This window comes from Vombatus ursinus, unplaced genomic scaffold, assembly GCF_900497805.2.
Source record: "Vombatus ursinus unplaced genomic scaffold, bare-nosed wombat genome assembly UNPS02014812.1, whole genome shotgun sequence".
NCBI classification, from domain to species: domain Eukaryota; kingdom Metazoa; phylum Chordata; class Mammalia; order Diprotodontia; family Vombatidae; genus Vombatus; species Vombatus ursinus.
Genome location: NW_020954590.1, coordinates 40,724,822 through 40,741,638, shown reverse-complemented (window position 1 = coordinate 40,741,638; position 16,817 = coordinate 40,724,822). Strand labels below are relative to the sequence as shown.

Sequence of the window (16,817 nt, the reverse complement as noted above, 5' to 3'; positions counted from 1 at the left end):
TTTCAGGCATCATAATTCTGATGTAGTTCAATGCTTTCCACTCCCCTCCCCAAATCCCCAGTAACAACCAACCCACCCAGAAACCAGAAGTTCTGCATTAAGTAGAGTTTTAATCCAGAAGGTGTTTTGAAGCCCTTACAATCATACTACTAGCATTTCAAAAATTGTTATCAGAGTCCATCCTGACTTGGGCTGAGGAATGAACATCAGGGTCTGTTAGTCTCTCTTGATTTAAGTATTCACCATGGCACCTGGGGTGCATCTGGGGGCCAATTGCCACTGACATGAGCATGAAGTGAAAAATGTATGTCTGCACTCCTTTATTTTTCATTTATCAATAAGATGCATGTTTCTCTCATGCAAAGTAAAGAAAATCGCAAGAACACATGCTTGTCTGTCTTTAGTACTCTCTAGAATTAGCTTGTCATGAAATGTGAAACTAATGTGCAGTTGTAAAACCACTGCCAACCTTTTCCCTGCCGTTGTCTGATGGCTAAGTAGATTTGAAAATGAAAGGGGTTATTATAAAGTGATTACTGAATAGCTAGGTATGTCATTTTAAACAAGCAGCTAAAATCCCTCTGTTACGGATTCAGGCAATAGCCTTGTTTTGTATCATTCATATTTAAGATGTGATTTTGATTGTGGAGGAGTAATCAAGCTCTAGGGATAATTTAAGAGAAAAAATATACGGGATGATATTTTCTTTCATTCTTTATAAAGTACATTGGAATATAAATGAAGCATTCTTTACAATGTGTACTATTAAATTTAGACTTAAATATAAGAATATGAATGCAAGTTGGCTTTGGTTCACAGTGAAAATCTCTCTAGTTGCTTAAAAACTTTTTTTTTGTTTTCTTTCTAAATCAAAGTCAGACTCCTGATAGAATAGGGTTGTCGCAAGACCAGATACATCTCCAAATGTAGCAGGTTAAAAAGGCAGTATCCTGAGTGTTTCACAGCAGCCTTTTATAGTTGGGAGAAGAAATGCAAGAAAAAAAAGGAAAGAAAGAAAGGAAAGGAAGGAAGGGAAAGAAAAAGAAAAAAAGAAAGAGAAGAAAGGAAAGAAGGAAGGAAGAGAAAGAGAGAGAAGAAAGGAAGGGAAAGAAGGAAGACTCACAAATTGAATTTTCAAAAGAGAGGATGGCTTAGACATGGAAAAAGAAACTATGACCTAGTTGTGCTTTCTATGATGGCAGCTTTAAACAGGTTTGACAATATTCTCACTTACCTCAAAACCACTATGAGAATAATACCTCTGCCCTTTCATGTTGAGTTTATTCTATCCTGGTCTGTGTCAGAGAGAGGTGCTTTAACTTAACCTGAACACCAGACACTCAATCCTTAACCTAGCCCTTAAAGGAGCTCAGGAACCTCTAAAGTTTACAGATCTCTTCTCATTAATACACATGGGAATCTTCTCTTCAAAGATCAAAAGCTAATTCATTAAGTCAGAGAAGCAGGATGACAACCAGGAAAGATGTCCATCTACTGAGATTCATTCTTCAAAATCCCAATGAATAAATAGTGGGTTGTCATGAGAATCCCAATTTTGAACTAGTCTATTTCTCCAATGTCAAGAAAGAAAGGTATAAATTGAGATAAATTGTCAAAAACAAAATAAGGAAAAGAACAGCAGCATTGTCTACATTGTATCTGGAATACATATAACTTTTATCATTGATTACATCTGCAGCATGTTTTTTACGGATATTTATGAAGAAGGCAAAGTGACTGGAGAAGTAAAGCAGGGTTGGTTGGCATAGGATGGTGCTGGTCAGCAGTCTAGGTAGGATATTATGCCCCCATCATATTTAATATTCAGTCAATGTAATAAAAAAAGGGAAGAAACAAAAGCCCAAATGATAAAATCTATTCCACATTCATATTCCGTGGTAATGGAGCAGGTGTCAACTTGATTTGTGGGGTCAGAAAAGTGGGAAAAGAATGTTTATCCCATGCAAAATGGCTTCCATGATAATAATGGCATTTTATAGTGGAGCTGAGTTAGTGTAGGATGCTCAGATGACAGAAATTCAGGGTGTTGATGCCAGGTGGAGAGAGGGAGACTGTCTCTGCAAAAGAGCAAGTTTTGGTCTTGTATTCCATTGGTTATTTCATGGAGACCCAAGAAATTTACTGGTTGGAACATTCATCTCATTTTCTCATGTCCTTTAAAATAAAAGGTATTAATAAACTCTCTCAAATGAACACTTCCTCCTGCTTTACTATTAATATGCTTCTGGAGGTTGCTAACAGCAGGCAGGCTTGCTGGGAAGTGCATTTTCTACTCCTTAATTCACAGGCTTCCCTAGAAAAGATTAGAAGGATGGAAAAACTGGGTTTTTAAATAAGTGCTTATCAATCATATGCTATTTTAAATTGAAGAAAGCTTTTTTTTTAAACGAGTTGTTGATGAAAACACACTAGAATAATTACAGTATAGCAATCATTCCAGCACAGGGAAGTGTGGTCTTTTGTGCAACCATTTGCCCAGATTCATAAACAACTTCAAACAGAAACCTCTGTAATCATGAAAAGATTGCAAATACTAAAGGAAGAGAGTTTGAACAGGTTAAAAAAAAAAGGCTTCCAAATGATATTCATGTTCTTAGTATAGTAGATGAAACTTTTTTTAAAAGTTAATTTGCTTCCCCCTCCCCCCCAGTATACTAATCACTAATACAATGATACTTTAGCTGCAGGGCAGAGAATAATTAGAGGTCTTTTCACTTTGAGTAATGTATTGGTTCCAAGCATCTAAGCTGTGTGTGTATCAGAGCTTTATGATGGTGAAAAAGGTCAAAACCTATTCCAAACCAATTTTTGACTGTCTTGAAAAACTCTCTGAAAATGACTTTACATCCTTCTCATTTATATTTTCTGATATAAATACCAAGCAACCCGAATGACTACCAAGTCATTCAAGACAGCAGTTTCTCTGTAAAGTTCACCCAAAGGATAAACTGCAGTTTGCTCATTCCAATGCATTGAAACAATTCAGGGTTCTAATTGTGCTTCAGCAAAAATGGACTTCCTTCCGCTGTGATGAACTTTACAGTTTGAAAATGTCATCCAAGGAACTCGGCAAAAAAAGGTAAAATATGCTGGTGTTTAAAAGGAACTGAAATACCATTTTCCCCTCTACGTGGTTTCTTCTGAGACAGTATAAAGCAAAAAAAATATATATTTTTCCAGTTCTCCTCCTCCCAAAAAAAGAAATCTCAGAAAAGGCCGCAGTGTAACTGAAAGTCAGATGGCTACATAAGTTAGCCTTATTCAGGGATAGGTCACTACTTGCTGTATCTGTGAGGAAGGCAGATGGGCAGAATGGTGTGCACTGTGCCACCTTACTGCAGGACTTAATGACTGAATAGATGTGAGCTTCTTTTCATCATAGTATCACTGACGGGTACATGGCTTCCTGAGATGGAAGTGACGCAAACTGAGATCTGTAGAATTTCTAAATGATGTTCCTGTTGTCTGAAAGAATTTGTATAACTTTAGTGACATCATTTTCCCCACAAGAGTGTATCTTATTCACTTGGCAGGACCTCACCTACTATAAGTCTTAATATGATTGCTATTTGAATGATCTTTTACAGCATTATAGATTTAAAACTGGAAGGTACCCTGAAGGCTGTCTAGCCAAACCTCCTTAATTTAGAGATTAGAAAATTGAGACCCAGGGGGGCTAAGGGTCTTACTCCAGTGACTCAGGTAGTAAGTGATAACTCAGATTGGAATTCAAATTCTATAACTCCTATTTCAGCACTCTTGTCCACTTTATAACATGCATCCTTTCAAGACAATCGGACTTTTCAGTGTTCTAAACAATATATAGAAAAAGGGCAGTTCCTGCTTTCATGCTTTCTCATTCACATTTTTCCACCTACCTTGTTGTACAAAACACTGTACTCGGCACTACAGGGCATACAAAGAATTTCATATTCTCTGCAAGATCCTTTAAAACCCACTGAGGATGTGTGTGTGTGTGTGTGTGTGTGTGTGTGTGTGTGTGTGTGTGTGTTTAAGGAGGTAGGGGGATATAAATAATTAGAAAAATGTAGTGGAATATTAGGCCATTAGAAAGGTACAAATAAAGTAGTCTGGAGATTTGGAAGAGGGATAACTTACCTATAGCTGGAAGAGTCAGTTTAGGTTTTATGAAGGAGTTAGCATTAGAGCTGAGCATTTAAGGAAAGATTTTTTTTAAAGGTGGAAACAAGGAAATATGAAATTAGTGGTATAACGAAGAGCATGGACACAAAAATAGAGTTGGGAAAGCATGGGGTATATTCAGGAGCCAGGGAATAACCCAATTTGAGTAAAATGGAGACATCTGTTAGGGAGATAATGAGATTTTGTTGCAGGAGGATCTGGAACATCAAGCTAAAGAATTTGAATTTTATGTTGTAGGAGGTGGAGCATCATGGCAGATTTTTGATTAAGAAAAATAGCATAAGCGTAGCTGTACTAGAAGAATATTCATTGGAAACTAATGTCTGGGATGGTTTGAAGGCAGGAAGCTAATGAGCAGGCTATTGCAATAAACTCTAGATGGTAGTAGATGAGGTCTGAAAGAGAGAATCTGGAGTAGTAGAAGTACTAGGAGTAGTAATAGGTAACATTTCTATAGCACTTACTATGTGCCAGGCACTGTGCTAAGCATTTTACAATAATTTTCTCATTTGATCCTCACAACAACCCTAGGGAGTATTATAGTGCTATTCTTATCACCATTTTACAGATAAGGAAAGTGGGGCAAATAGAGGTTAAGTGACTTGCCCAGGGTCAGACAGTTAGTAAGTGTCAGAGGCCAGAGTTGAACCCAGGCCTTCTTGACTCCCAGCCTTGCCTCTCCATCTACTGTGCCCCTACAGGGCACTACAGAGATAGAATCTGACAGGACTTAACGACTGAATAGATATGAAGGGCTAGGTAGGAAAAGGGATAAGAAATGATTCAGAAGTTTTGAGTCCATCTTTAAAAAGACAGATGCAATGCATACAAACTCATGACGTGATGCTGTCATGCTTTAAAAAAAAAATCAAACCTTCTTTCTGCCACAGACAGGGACATCTGGTAACTTTTTAACACATTCATTGCCAAAGGCTTTTTTCGTTGCTGATGTGTCTGAACTGAATGAATGGTGAGTGTTAGAACCCTTCCTGGGATATGACTGTGAGACTCTAAGTGATAGAAGGCAAAAAAGAAGGGGAAATTGCCCCAAGTGTCAGAGCAAATGAGTAAGAACCAGGTAGGAGCCAAGCTTGACATTCTCGCAGTGCCCCAGAATTTCCAAATTGAAAGATTGTCATTTCCGTGGCCTGTACCCTCTTACTGAGTCTCACAAGGAGAATTATTTTCAAGATAGACTGAACAGCCCCACAACTGTGTGTTTAGAATGTTTAGTCTTCAGAGGGAAATGAAGAAACCAAAATAAACACCATATTACTTTTCATGACATAGATTTGAGATTATAAATGTACTTAGTGCATTACTGATTTCTCCTTAATAATCTCAGTATGGATTTTTTTTGTCTATGGATTTATCTAAGCCCTTCTTGGACTTAATGACTTAATTATATTTTCAGTGCTTGAAATTGTTTTGCTGTTGTATATACACACACAGATACACTGTGCTGTGTAATGTGTCAGCTAATGGGGCCCGGAAAAAGCAAAACTAAATTAATTTAACAAGTCAGATATAATTTCTCATATTCCTCAGTACTTAACCCCTCACTCTCTTTTCCTCTTATGTCTTTTTAGGGCCAGAAACCCTGAGGGCATTCCCCTCCCAGATTTATTATTTTTTTTTAACTTCATAAAAGAAGCCATTCTTTGCCTCATTTCTTACCTAGCCTTAATCACTGAATGGGTGTTGCCTCAGACAAACTGAGATCTGGGAAAGAGCTGAAAAAGGCCACGGTCTCCTGCATACAGGACCATCTCCAGTCATCCTGATCTATATCTTGTTACTGGACCCAGATGGCTCTGGAGGAGAAAGTGAGACTGGTGACTTTGCACAGCCCCTTCCCTTAAATTCAATTCAGTTGCTAGTCATGGCATCACCTTCCTGATGTCATGGTCCTCTTCTAGAATATAGGGTAAAGAACAACAATCTCTTTTAGAATGTAAGATTCTTAAGACCAGGGACTGTTTCATTGTTTGTATTTATCTCCATTGCCCAGCACAGACCTTGACACATAATATGTACTTAGTAAATGTTTGTTGATTGACTATACACTCTCACCATTAGTGAAGTCATCCATATTGCCATCTAATTACTTTTCTAGACTAATGACTCCCAAACCTATTAAGAATATGATAGTTTATGAGCCACAAAATAAAATTAGTCTGATTATTTTATAGAGGTATCTTGTTTTGTTTTGTTTTTATTCTATCCTGAATCATCCAGGTTAATCATTCACGTTGTTCCTCACACCTGGCTTTAAATTACTTTTGGCAGTTTCCAGAAAGTGTGATGTACTTTTGAAGGATAAAGAAACAACTCCTCCCCAGGAGGGAGAGAGATAGAGACAGAGAGAAAGAGACAAAGAGAGAGACACAGAGACAGAGACACACAGAGACAGAGAAATGGATGAGGAATAAATATATGTGAGATTTTGAGAGTAATGCTAGGAGAATGGTATTATTACCAACAAAACAAATAAGGAACTCAAGTGAAGAACAAGTTTTAGGGCAAATATGATGATGAGGAAGAAGAAAATAGATAAATAGAGCATTTATTAAGCTCTTACTGTGTGCCAGACCCTATGCTAAACACTGGAATAATGAATTTGATTTTGGGGAGTTAATATTTTGTGAGACATTCAGAGATCCTTAGTAGACAGGGGAAGATTACTCCCACTTCATGAGAGGTCTCTTAAACAAAGTAAAGCAGTTAAGTAAAACCAAAAATACAATGGCCTCATTGGACAGTTCATATAACATGCAGCATTTCATATATGTGTGACCCCCTCCTCTCTATAAAAAATAATAGAAATACATCTTCTCTCCCTATAGATCTATATCTATATCGTTTATATCAATGTCTACATCATCTGTACCTGTATCTATATCAAGGGTGTATGGGGTACTCCAGGAGGACTAGCATCTCTGGTCTGGGGGCTTTTTTGAGCCCTTTCCAAGGCTGCTTGTCCACCTTTGGTGTCCACTTGTCACACAACCCTCATCTGTTGCTCCAGGAAGCTGTAGCATGAACAGCAGCCATGCCCTGGTAAACCTGTCTTGACAGATGAGCTAAATCGGGTTGAGGGCAACCAACAGACCTCAGACCCCATCGGTGAGGTAGGGGGATGTCTACCTCAAGCATGTGAAGACTTCCCTTTGGTAGAATGGGCAGATGAGAACGATTTGTGGAGCATTTAGGGCTTGCTCAGACAACAAAGATGCTAAGATCATCCATTGCATTCTAGTCTGTTACCAGTCATTCTGACCTCTGTCTTGGCATTGCACTCAGATAACCCTGCCTCACTTAAATCCATTTCATACACAAATCAAGATATCATTCTGGGATGTCATTGCTCCTCTTTGAAAATGAAGGATAAACAACAATATCTATATCACCTGTATCTATCTATCTATTTATCTATCTATTTATCTATCTATCCATCTCTCTCAATCGTTAGACTTGAATACTTCCCATGACATTCTGTCCTCTCTGTTCCTAATGTTACCTGGCTGTTTTAGAGCTTCATTATATTATGTAGGGTAACCTGTATTTTTTTTATCAGAAATTTAATCATCAACCAACAGAAGCATTCAATATGCAAAAAAAATTAATTGGGAAAAAAATTTAAGTCCTTCAATCATCCACCTGGACAATTTTAGCTGTCTTTTAATGGACAGAAGAATTGTTTTTCTTCTTATCCATGGCCATGTCTACCTGTCATTGCCAAATTACTTTTCCTGATTCATTGGTCACATTTTACTTACACATGCACTTACATATGCACTTTAAATCAGTAATATCATGTGACCCAGTCACAAGTGTGGCTTCAGGGCACAGGTCCTGAGCACATCCATCCGGTAAGGTCAAAGAGACAGCACATCTCCATTCTCATAACTTTTCTTTATCCGTGTTTTCCTAAATGTCTGTTAATATTCTCTATCCTGTGTTTCTGTCTGTTGAAATTCTAAACAACCTTCAAGATCAGCTCTCACTACCTCCATGAAACCTTCCATGATTTCCTCAGAACTCTTTTATCTTTTTATAGTTTTTTTGTCTTCTCTCTCACTCTGTCTCTGTGCATGTTTGTGTGTCTGTGTGTGATGTCTTATTTATTTTTGTTTATGTGCTACCACAGTATCACAGAAGCATAGCATGTTGGATCTGGAAGGTGCCTCAGATTTTCTAGTTGCCCTTCTAGATTATAAGCTTTTCAGTTCCTCACAGGATGCTATACCTGCAACAGCACTTCATAAATATTTAATGAGTTTTCTGAGTTAATAGGCAGTAATTTTTTCCTAGAACTGAGCTCTGGACCTCTTACCTGAGGTTGTCCATCAGCTGTGAGCTGGAATTCCAGCCTTTCATGATAACCAAGTTCAAGACCATTAATACGTTTCATAGAATCATCAGCTTACTGCTCAGCTGTAGGATATAGTGAATTACCTCTAAGAGTCTTGACCCACTTTGAACAAGAATTTCAGATATGTGATAAATGTTGACTCTCACTCTCAATCCTCAGAGAAATTATTCTTCCTCTCTCATTTCTGCCTTGTAATTTGTGCTTTCTGCTAGTAACAGTCATCATGACAAATATTCAATACATAAAACATTCCCTTGCACATAGTTGGTGATTGATACATATGACAATGATGATGCTAAATATGATAATGACCTCCAGTCATTCTGTATTGGTTTTAAGCATCATGTCAGTCTTGTGGAGCACGGTCACATCCTAAATCATGGAAGGTAATAGGTTTTATTTAACATAGGTAACCATTAATATTTGGTGAAGTAGGCTTCATATTGCTCCCTTAGTTTTCAGATCACTTTTTTTTATCTTATCTAAAAAACTGATAAAAACAAAAGATAAAAATAGATATGTTGTACCTTTTCTTAGATATCATTTGTTTTGTAGGAAAAAAGAAACTAATTACTTAAAACCAGTGTGTACAATGGTTTCATAAAAATTAATTACTTTCCATTCCTTTTTTTTTGTTTATTTCCCATAAAATTCATTGAAACTATTGTTATTTTCACTGAGGAAATTGTTTTTAGGGCCGGTATTCTTAGAATATTGCAGTTGCTTCATTACAGACTACTACACTGTATTCAATAAGTTTGCAAATTAATAAATACCTGGAGGACATTTTTATTTAAAGGTAAATAAACCTAAGCATTCTCAGATTTAATTGGAAGTAAAAGCATTGTCTCTGAGGTGAATGTGGCAGCATTTAAAAACATTTTATAGGTCAAAATGAGTAGAAGGATGGTTTCATATTCAAAGGCTACTTTGAGTTCTGGATTTTTACCAGCTACAGGTATTCAGTGGTTTACTGACTCACTGATAAGAAGAAAACTGTTAACCAATAATAAGCATTGTAGTTATTTCCCCAACATGTAGGCAGCTGTTACATTTTTATTTTTTTGCTTCTGATGCTCTCATAAATAAATGATTTATGTAAGAAATGTTGAAATAACAACTAAACAGCTCATATTTATATAACACATTCACAAACACAAAGCATTTTCCTTACAATAGCCCTCAGACACATTTTATAGTTGAGAAAACTAAAACTTAGAGAAGTCAGGTGACTTGCCTATAAACATATAAATAATTTTTGTTCTTTACTCATTTCAGCTGTGCATGTGGGGTTTGCTTGGCAAAGATACTGAAGTGGTTTGCTCTTTCCTTCTCCATCTCATTTTACAGATGAGGAAACTGAGGCAAACAGAGTTAAGTGACTCGTCCAGGGTCACACCATTAGGAAGCATCTGAGGCCTGATTTGAATTCAGGTCTTCCTGACTCTAGGCCCAGCTCTTTATCCACTGTGCCACCTAGCTAACTACCATATAAGTAATGCATACATATATATATGTTATGTTATGTATTTATATTTATATATATATTTACATAGATAGCTGTATATTATATACTTATATATTGTAATATATAGTTAGCAATAATAGCCACCATTTATATGGTGGCTTTAAGGCTTGCAAAGCACTTTACAAATAGTATCTTATTTGACTGTAACAACAACATTGGAGGTAGGTATTGTCCTTGTTTTATAAATGAGAAAACTGATGAAGACAGAGGTTATGCAATTTTCCCAGGATCACACAAATGCCTGATCTCAAGTGCCTGACATTGGATTTGAACCCAGGTCTTCCTTTCTCCAGAGTCAGTGCTCTATTAATGCCACCCAGCTGTAGCAAATGTCTGAATTTGCACTGAAGTCTCTTGACTCTAAGACCAACGACTTCAGCTATATTGGTTGATGGTAGCAAAGGGTATAGCTCATACTATTTCTAGTTTTTGTTTCATTTATTTTAATAGACCTTTCTCGTCCATGAAGAGGGACAAAAGAGAAACCCGATATCAGGAACCTTAGTTGTAATCTATGTTTTTTGATTATCAATGACAGAATCCAAAAAATTACAACCAAATGTCTCTCACAGGTTCTGAAATTGAGTTTCTGAAAAAGTATTGTAGTTGTAATAGGAGGTAAAGTGTGAAGTTTCAGAGAAATGAGCTGTGAATTGAACCTGCAATGGAAATTGATCCTACCAGTCAGTTTCTGCCCTTATTCATGGAAAAACAGAACTGAATGTAGAAGAAACCAGGATCGCTGATTAAATGGGATGCTAAAGTGCCAGAGGCTAGAAACAAGGCTTGCTGGTCCCTCAGGTCAGAGCTGCCACTGTCAACCTTCACTGCTTGATACCCAGCTCAAGCTGGCAGAAAGAGAGCAGAATGAAAGATGCTGCAGGCACCAGCGGGGGACTGGTAAGAAGTACCTGTCTAAGCTTCAGGCATGACAGGCATGGCACTCCTTCGGGAAGCTATCCTACTTTCTTATCATGAGTCAGTGGGCCCGGATTGTCCCGGCTGGCCTCATGATTCATGCCAATGGGGCTTATCATAATAGCCACAGTAAGGAAGGGAGAAAATGTCAGAGTATCCCAAGGGTGTGAGTGTGGCAAAGCCTGTCTTAGCAATCAGCCCCCTAATTTCCATTTGCATCTTAACAAATAACAGGAAAGAGGGGTTGGGGGGCGGGGTGGAGAGGAGAAAGAAGCAGAGGAAAGGGAGGGTAGCAAATATTATATAATTAGTAACAGTTTGTTAGTCATAGCAATGTAATTTATTACCCTATTATCTCACCCCAAGAGATTTATATGTTGTATATAAAATGGTAGTAATGGCATACCAAGCCTGTTTTGATGTATTTGTCTTCCAATCTGGAAATGCAGTCTGAAAAGCAATTAGCATACCGAAATTACACATATTTGGTTATGAAGTTGTCAGTTAGTTCTTAAAATGTGATCTATTCTCACACCAGTGCCCTTCAGGGTCTATGGAGATCATCAATATCACTTTCAAGAGCAAATGTCACTGTGGAATGCCTGATTCACACTTAAGACAGATAGGAATAGAGCCATTAGAAACAATGAAGATAAAGGTAGTGTAAAATACTGACTTAAGATGCAATTGTCATAAATTCATTGCTAGATCAGAACTCAATTATATGGAATGGCAGGGGGGAAAACTCTTTTAACCTTTAGGCACTTTGTTTGAGGAGGCATTAAAAGGCATGTCAGATTTTCACTGAGTTATTGGGCTTAAAATATAAATGCCATGTGCTGATGAGTGGTATTTATCTCTCCACTGTGGAAAGAGAATGCTGGCTTCCCGTTTATTTTAGGGGCACTGTTCTGTGGTTTATTAGCCATCTTCCTTTCTTATAGTTTTCTCCTTTGGTCGTAGGGGAGATATAAATGGTGGGAATTGTAGAGGGCAGTTTCCAGCTGAGGAAGATTGTATTGCCTTTTGCCATCATCCTCTTTAAACAGGTTAGAATTAAGTGGTAATAGCTAATGAGAGGATGTTTATAAATCAGAAAGCCCAAAGTGGCTTCCATCCCTCTTGGTTGATAACAACTTAGTTAGAGGTCCGAAGGCTGACCTCAAGGCACAGCCTCATTTTGACCTTAGTAAGATGATTTATCTTCTCTATTTATAGAAATTCTTGTGAGGTTTTTTGTTTTGTTTTGTTTTTAGATTTTAATATCTAAACTATTAAGAATAAAAGCTAGCTTGACTCTCAGCCCAGAAGAAAAAAGTTATCATACTGTTTAGATTCAACAAAGCCTGTATACTTTTACTAATTTCTGCTTTTGAATTTAAAATTCCTAAAATATTCACTAGGAGGAATTTCTACATTAAAAAAGCCCTGGTGTAGTAACCAGAATTGGGAGAGCTGAGGAAAGATGTGGGAGAAGTGGTGGGGTGGGAAATTCAGCAAAGATTACTGAGAGGGTTTTTTTTTTAATTTCTATTTTTCTGTTTTCTATTTTATTTCTATTTTTTAATTTCTGGAGCTGCCTTGAAGTTTGTTTTTGTGTGTTTCCTTTTTACCTAGACAAAAGTAAAACAAGGCATGTTTGTTTATGCAGTGAAAGGCTGTTTTCTGTTGAATCTGTTAGTACATGACTTGTTTAAACCAATATCCAAAGCATTTAGTCACTTTATTAGAAAGCAAAAATGATGGAAACCCCCGGAGAATGTTTAGAACAGTCTTGGTAAAGATATATTGATTAATAAGCAAAAGGGAGGGGGGATGCATATTAAATTGTTTATGAGGGATCTGTAGCTCATTAGAACTTTTCTAAATATTCAGCTAGTGAAGCAGTAGATAAAATTAGACATTCTCTTTAATCTTATAAAAGTTTCTAATCACAAAAAAGGCCCCAGTATTATTCCTAAATATCTGATGTGTAATATATTTCCTAATAGTAGTAGTTTAGATATATAAAATAATTCCAAAATCTTGAAGATTCCATGGAGATTCATAGTCTTTTGGGGGAATTTAACTTGAATCAGATTTCTTATCATACAGTTCCCCTGAGGTAGAAATTACTTCTCCATCCTTGAATCTCTTGTGCCTTGTATTTTTTGGACCCCAAACTAAACATGGCCTTTCAAAATGTTACCTTTTTTTAGGCCTCCTTAAAAGTACATTTTCTTTTACTGAAATAGGGAACATTATGGAAAATCTGGATTGTATGATAACCAAGAATGCATTGCTTTTTTTTTTTTTTGGACCTCTCCTATATACTTATATATCAATTTATGTTATAATTATTTGTATGTATTTTATCCTCTTCGATTATATGCTTTTTGGATGCAAGGACTATCTTGTTTGTTTCATCTTTTTATATTCTGTGCATATCACAGTGTCTTTCACAAAGTATCTTTTCCTTAATTTTATACACACACACACACACACATATGTTTGTCGATTGAATGTAGTCAACTCCTGAGCTAATATAGAGTTATCTTCATTGGACCACTGCTACATTATCTGGTGAATGACACACTATTAAGTACATAATGAGACCAAAAAACCCAAACTCTTCTGATGCAGTCTTCTATAATTCTTTTTGTGCAGATCCCATGCGTGGACCTAGAAAACTTGAAGTAGTAGAGATCAAATCCCGGCAAATCACAATCCGTTGGGAACCGTTTGGCTACAATGTCACTCGCTGCCATAGTTATAACCTCACTGTCCATTACTGTTACCAAGTGGGAGGACAAGAGCAAGTCCGAGAAGAAGTAAGCTGGGACACTGAGAATTCACACCCGCAGCATACAATCACTAACCTGTCACCCTATACCAACGTCAGTGTGAAACTCATCCTTATGAATCCAGAGGGACGAAAAGAAAGCCAAGAGCTTATCGTACAGACAGATGAAGATCGTGAGTACTTTAAAATTACGTTTTTCAGTGAAGCTTTTTTTTAAAAAATTTCTTTCTTTTAAAAATATGTTGCTTTAAAAATGAGAGGTGAAATAGAATTAACAAAAAATCGAGGCTTTAATAAAATATATGCTCATACTGCATGCCCATGTGTGTTTCAGTATATTTATAATGCAAAGGGTCTGTAGTGGGGAAATAGGGACTAGATCTGTGATTTCATTGGTCTAGGCCAGTGGTGTCAAATTCATATACAAATGGGGGCCATTAAATTATTTATAAAGATCTCTGCTGGCCACATACTGACTTGAAAACCATCTATTAACATTATCTAGTTTGCATTGTATTTTTGTTTGTTTTGTTAAGTATTTTACATTTTGACTTGATTCAACCTTGGTGGAGAGTGTTTTTTTCCATGTATTTGAGACCTCTGGTTTAGGGAACTTCCAAGAAAGAAAACTGTCTTTACCAATGCAGGCCTGTCTTCTGCACCTTGAAGGTTTGTTCTCTAAATCACTAAGGGTATGTTTGCTTAGGGTCACATGATCAGAAATTATCAAAGACCTAGTCTTCTGATTCTGAAGACAGCTGTCCGTCTACTGTATCATACTACTTCTCTGCAATTATAGTAACATATAGCCATATAAGTTCTGTAGTTATTGTTCCTCATAATTTCAATCAGTCAATTAGCATTTATTAATCACCTTCTGTGGGCCAGGCAATGTGCTAACTATCTGTAATATTATTAACTCACCTTTCTAGGATGTGTTAAGATTGTGTTAAGGTAGCACAGTAGATAGGGTGCTGGGCCTGGAATCAAGAAGACCTGAGTTCAAATATGGCCTTAGACACTTACTGTGTGACCCTGGGTACATACATCACTTAAACCTGATTGCCTCAGTTTCCTCATCTGTAAAATGAGCTGGAGAAGGAAATGGCAAACCACTCCAGTATCTTTATCAAGAAAACTCCAAATGGGATGATAAAGAATCGAAAACAACTGATATGACTGAACAACAACAACAACAAAGATTTATAAAATATTTTCCTCTTGAGAGGTCAGTGCATCAGCCATAAAGTAATAAAACCTTGAATCCCATCTGTGACACTAAGTCTTTGAAAGAGTGATATGGATTAAATCTTTTAGCAACGCTTTCTAATCTACCCATCCCATTTTATCAGTAAGGACCTATGCCTGGGTCAGTTATGTGACAGATCATGAATGACAGAGCTGCAATCTGAACCCCAGTCTTCTTATTCCAAATTCAGTGCATTTTTCACTGTCTTATAAAATCTTTTAAAGAAATTGATATAGTGGAATGGGTGCTGTTTGGAGCCAGAAGACCAGAATTCAGATCCCAGTTCTGCTGGATAGTAACCTATGTGTCCTTGGACATTTAACTTCTCTGGGCCTCAGATTCCTCATTCATAAAATGAAGGCATTTGCCTGGCTGACCTGTGAAGTCCCATACAGCTATAAATATGTTATCCTGTGATACTGTGAATTATGAAGAACTAGCAAAACAAAACTCAATTAAACAGTTCTTTTGGTCTTATTGTTATTTAGTTGTTTTCAGTTGTATCCAACTCCTCATGACTCCTTTTGGTGTTTTCTTGGCAAAGCTATTGGAATGGTTTGCCATTTCCTTCTCTAGCTCATTTTACAGATGAGGAAACTGAGACAAACAAGATTAAGTGACATGCCTGGGGTCACACAACTAGTTTCTGAGGTTGGATTTGAACTCAGTTCTTCCTGACTCTAGGCCTGGCACTCTGTCTACTTCACCACCTAGCTGCCCAGCAATTCTAGACATTAAAAAAGAAAGAAACTCATAGCCTGTTTTCCAGAATCTGTCTAAAACAGGAGGAAGCATGGTGTAATGAGAGGTCCTGGACTTGATGTCAAGAGAAACCCAAGGTTGAATCTTGCTTATAACATGTACTAGTGGTGTGACCCTGGGTGAGTCTTTTAATTAGCCTTTCTGAATATCAGTTTCCTCATCTCTAAGTTGGTGATACATGATAATACCTCCCTCACAGGGTAGTTGTGAAGATCAAGTGCGATAAAGTCTATAATGTACATCATGGACTTAAAGCTACTGTATGTGCCAATTTTACATTTTAGTCTCAATAAATGATATAGAACTTGGAGGTCATTAAATGCAAAAAATAAAGTTAAGTGCTACTTGGATAGTTTCATGGAGACAATTGTGCAGACCTTCCCACCATTCTCACATTTCTTCCTGAAAGACACATCTTAATGTGCCAGAATTCTTCCTACACAGTTACATGGCTGTGAATAACAGCATACTACAATCTCCGAACCATCAAAATCGTGAGGTACTCAACAGGCAATGGAGAGACGTATATATTGGACATAACTAGACTGTAGCATGTTTAGTAGCAACAAATTGTGGGCAAGAAGTGATGTAAAATATGTCCTCAACAAGATATATTACTGGAAAAGGAGGCAAACTGGTTTTGTAACAAGCATAAGAAAAAAAGAAATAGTGTGGCCTGTGTACTATGTGGCTATATCATGTACTTTTAAGAGCCCTAGAGATAGATCTCTAGGCTATTGGATGAAGGATTTATGGGAGACTTCTGGCAAGTTACAGTTCCACAGGTTAAGAGTGATTGGGTTATAATGTATACTGTTGGAAGAAAGTACCCACTACATCAGTGAGATTATAGCTCTACTGATATAACCTGAAGATAACAAAATATGATACCAGCACATATATTCTCATATGTCACAAACACACATATATATACATAGATGCATATATACTTATCATATATGCAAACACACACACATATATGCACATTTACACATATATATGGAAATATAAAAACCAT

At 37.0% G+C, this 16,817-nt stretch overlaps 1 protein-coding gene across 3 annotated transcripts in view; it reads left to right on the top strand.

Annotated features, from left to right (window-relative positions):
• Positions 1-16,817, top strand: part of LOC114053920 (receptor-type tyrosine-protein phosphatase mu) — a 958,135-nt gene that overhangs the window by 490,561 nt on the left and 450,757 nt on the right. For all 3 annotated transcript variants that reach the window (XM_027877057.1, XM_027877059.1, XM_027877058.1), the window contains exon 8: positions 13,653-13,961. In XM_027877057.1, coding sequence (XP_027732858.1) covers positions 13,653-13,961 — 309 coding nt within the window. The remainder of the gene's footprint in view (positions 1-13,652; positions 13,962-16,817) is intronic.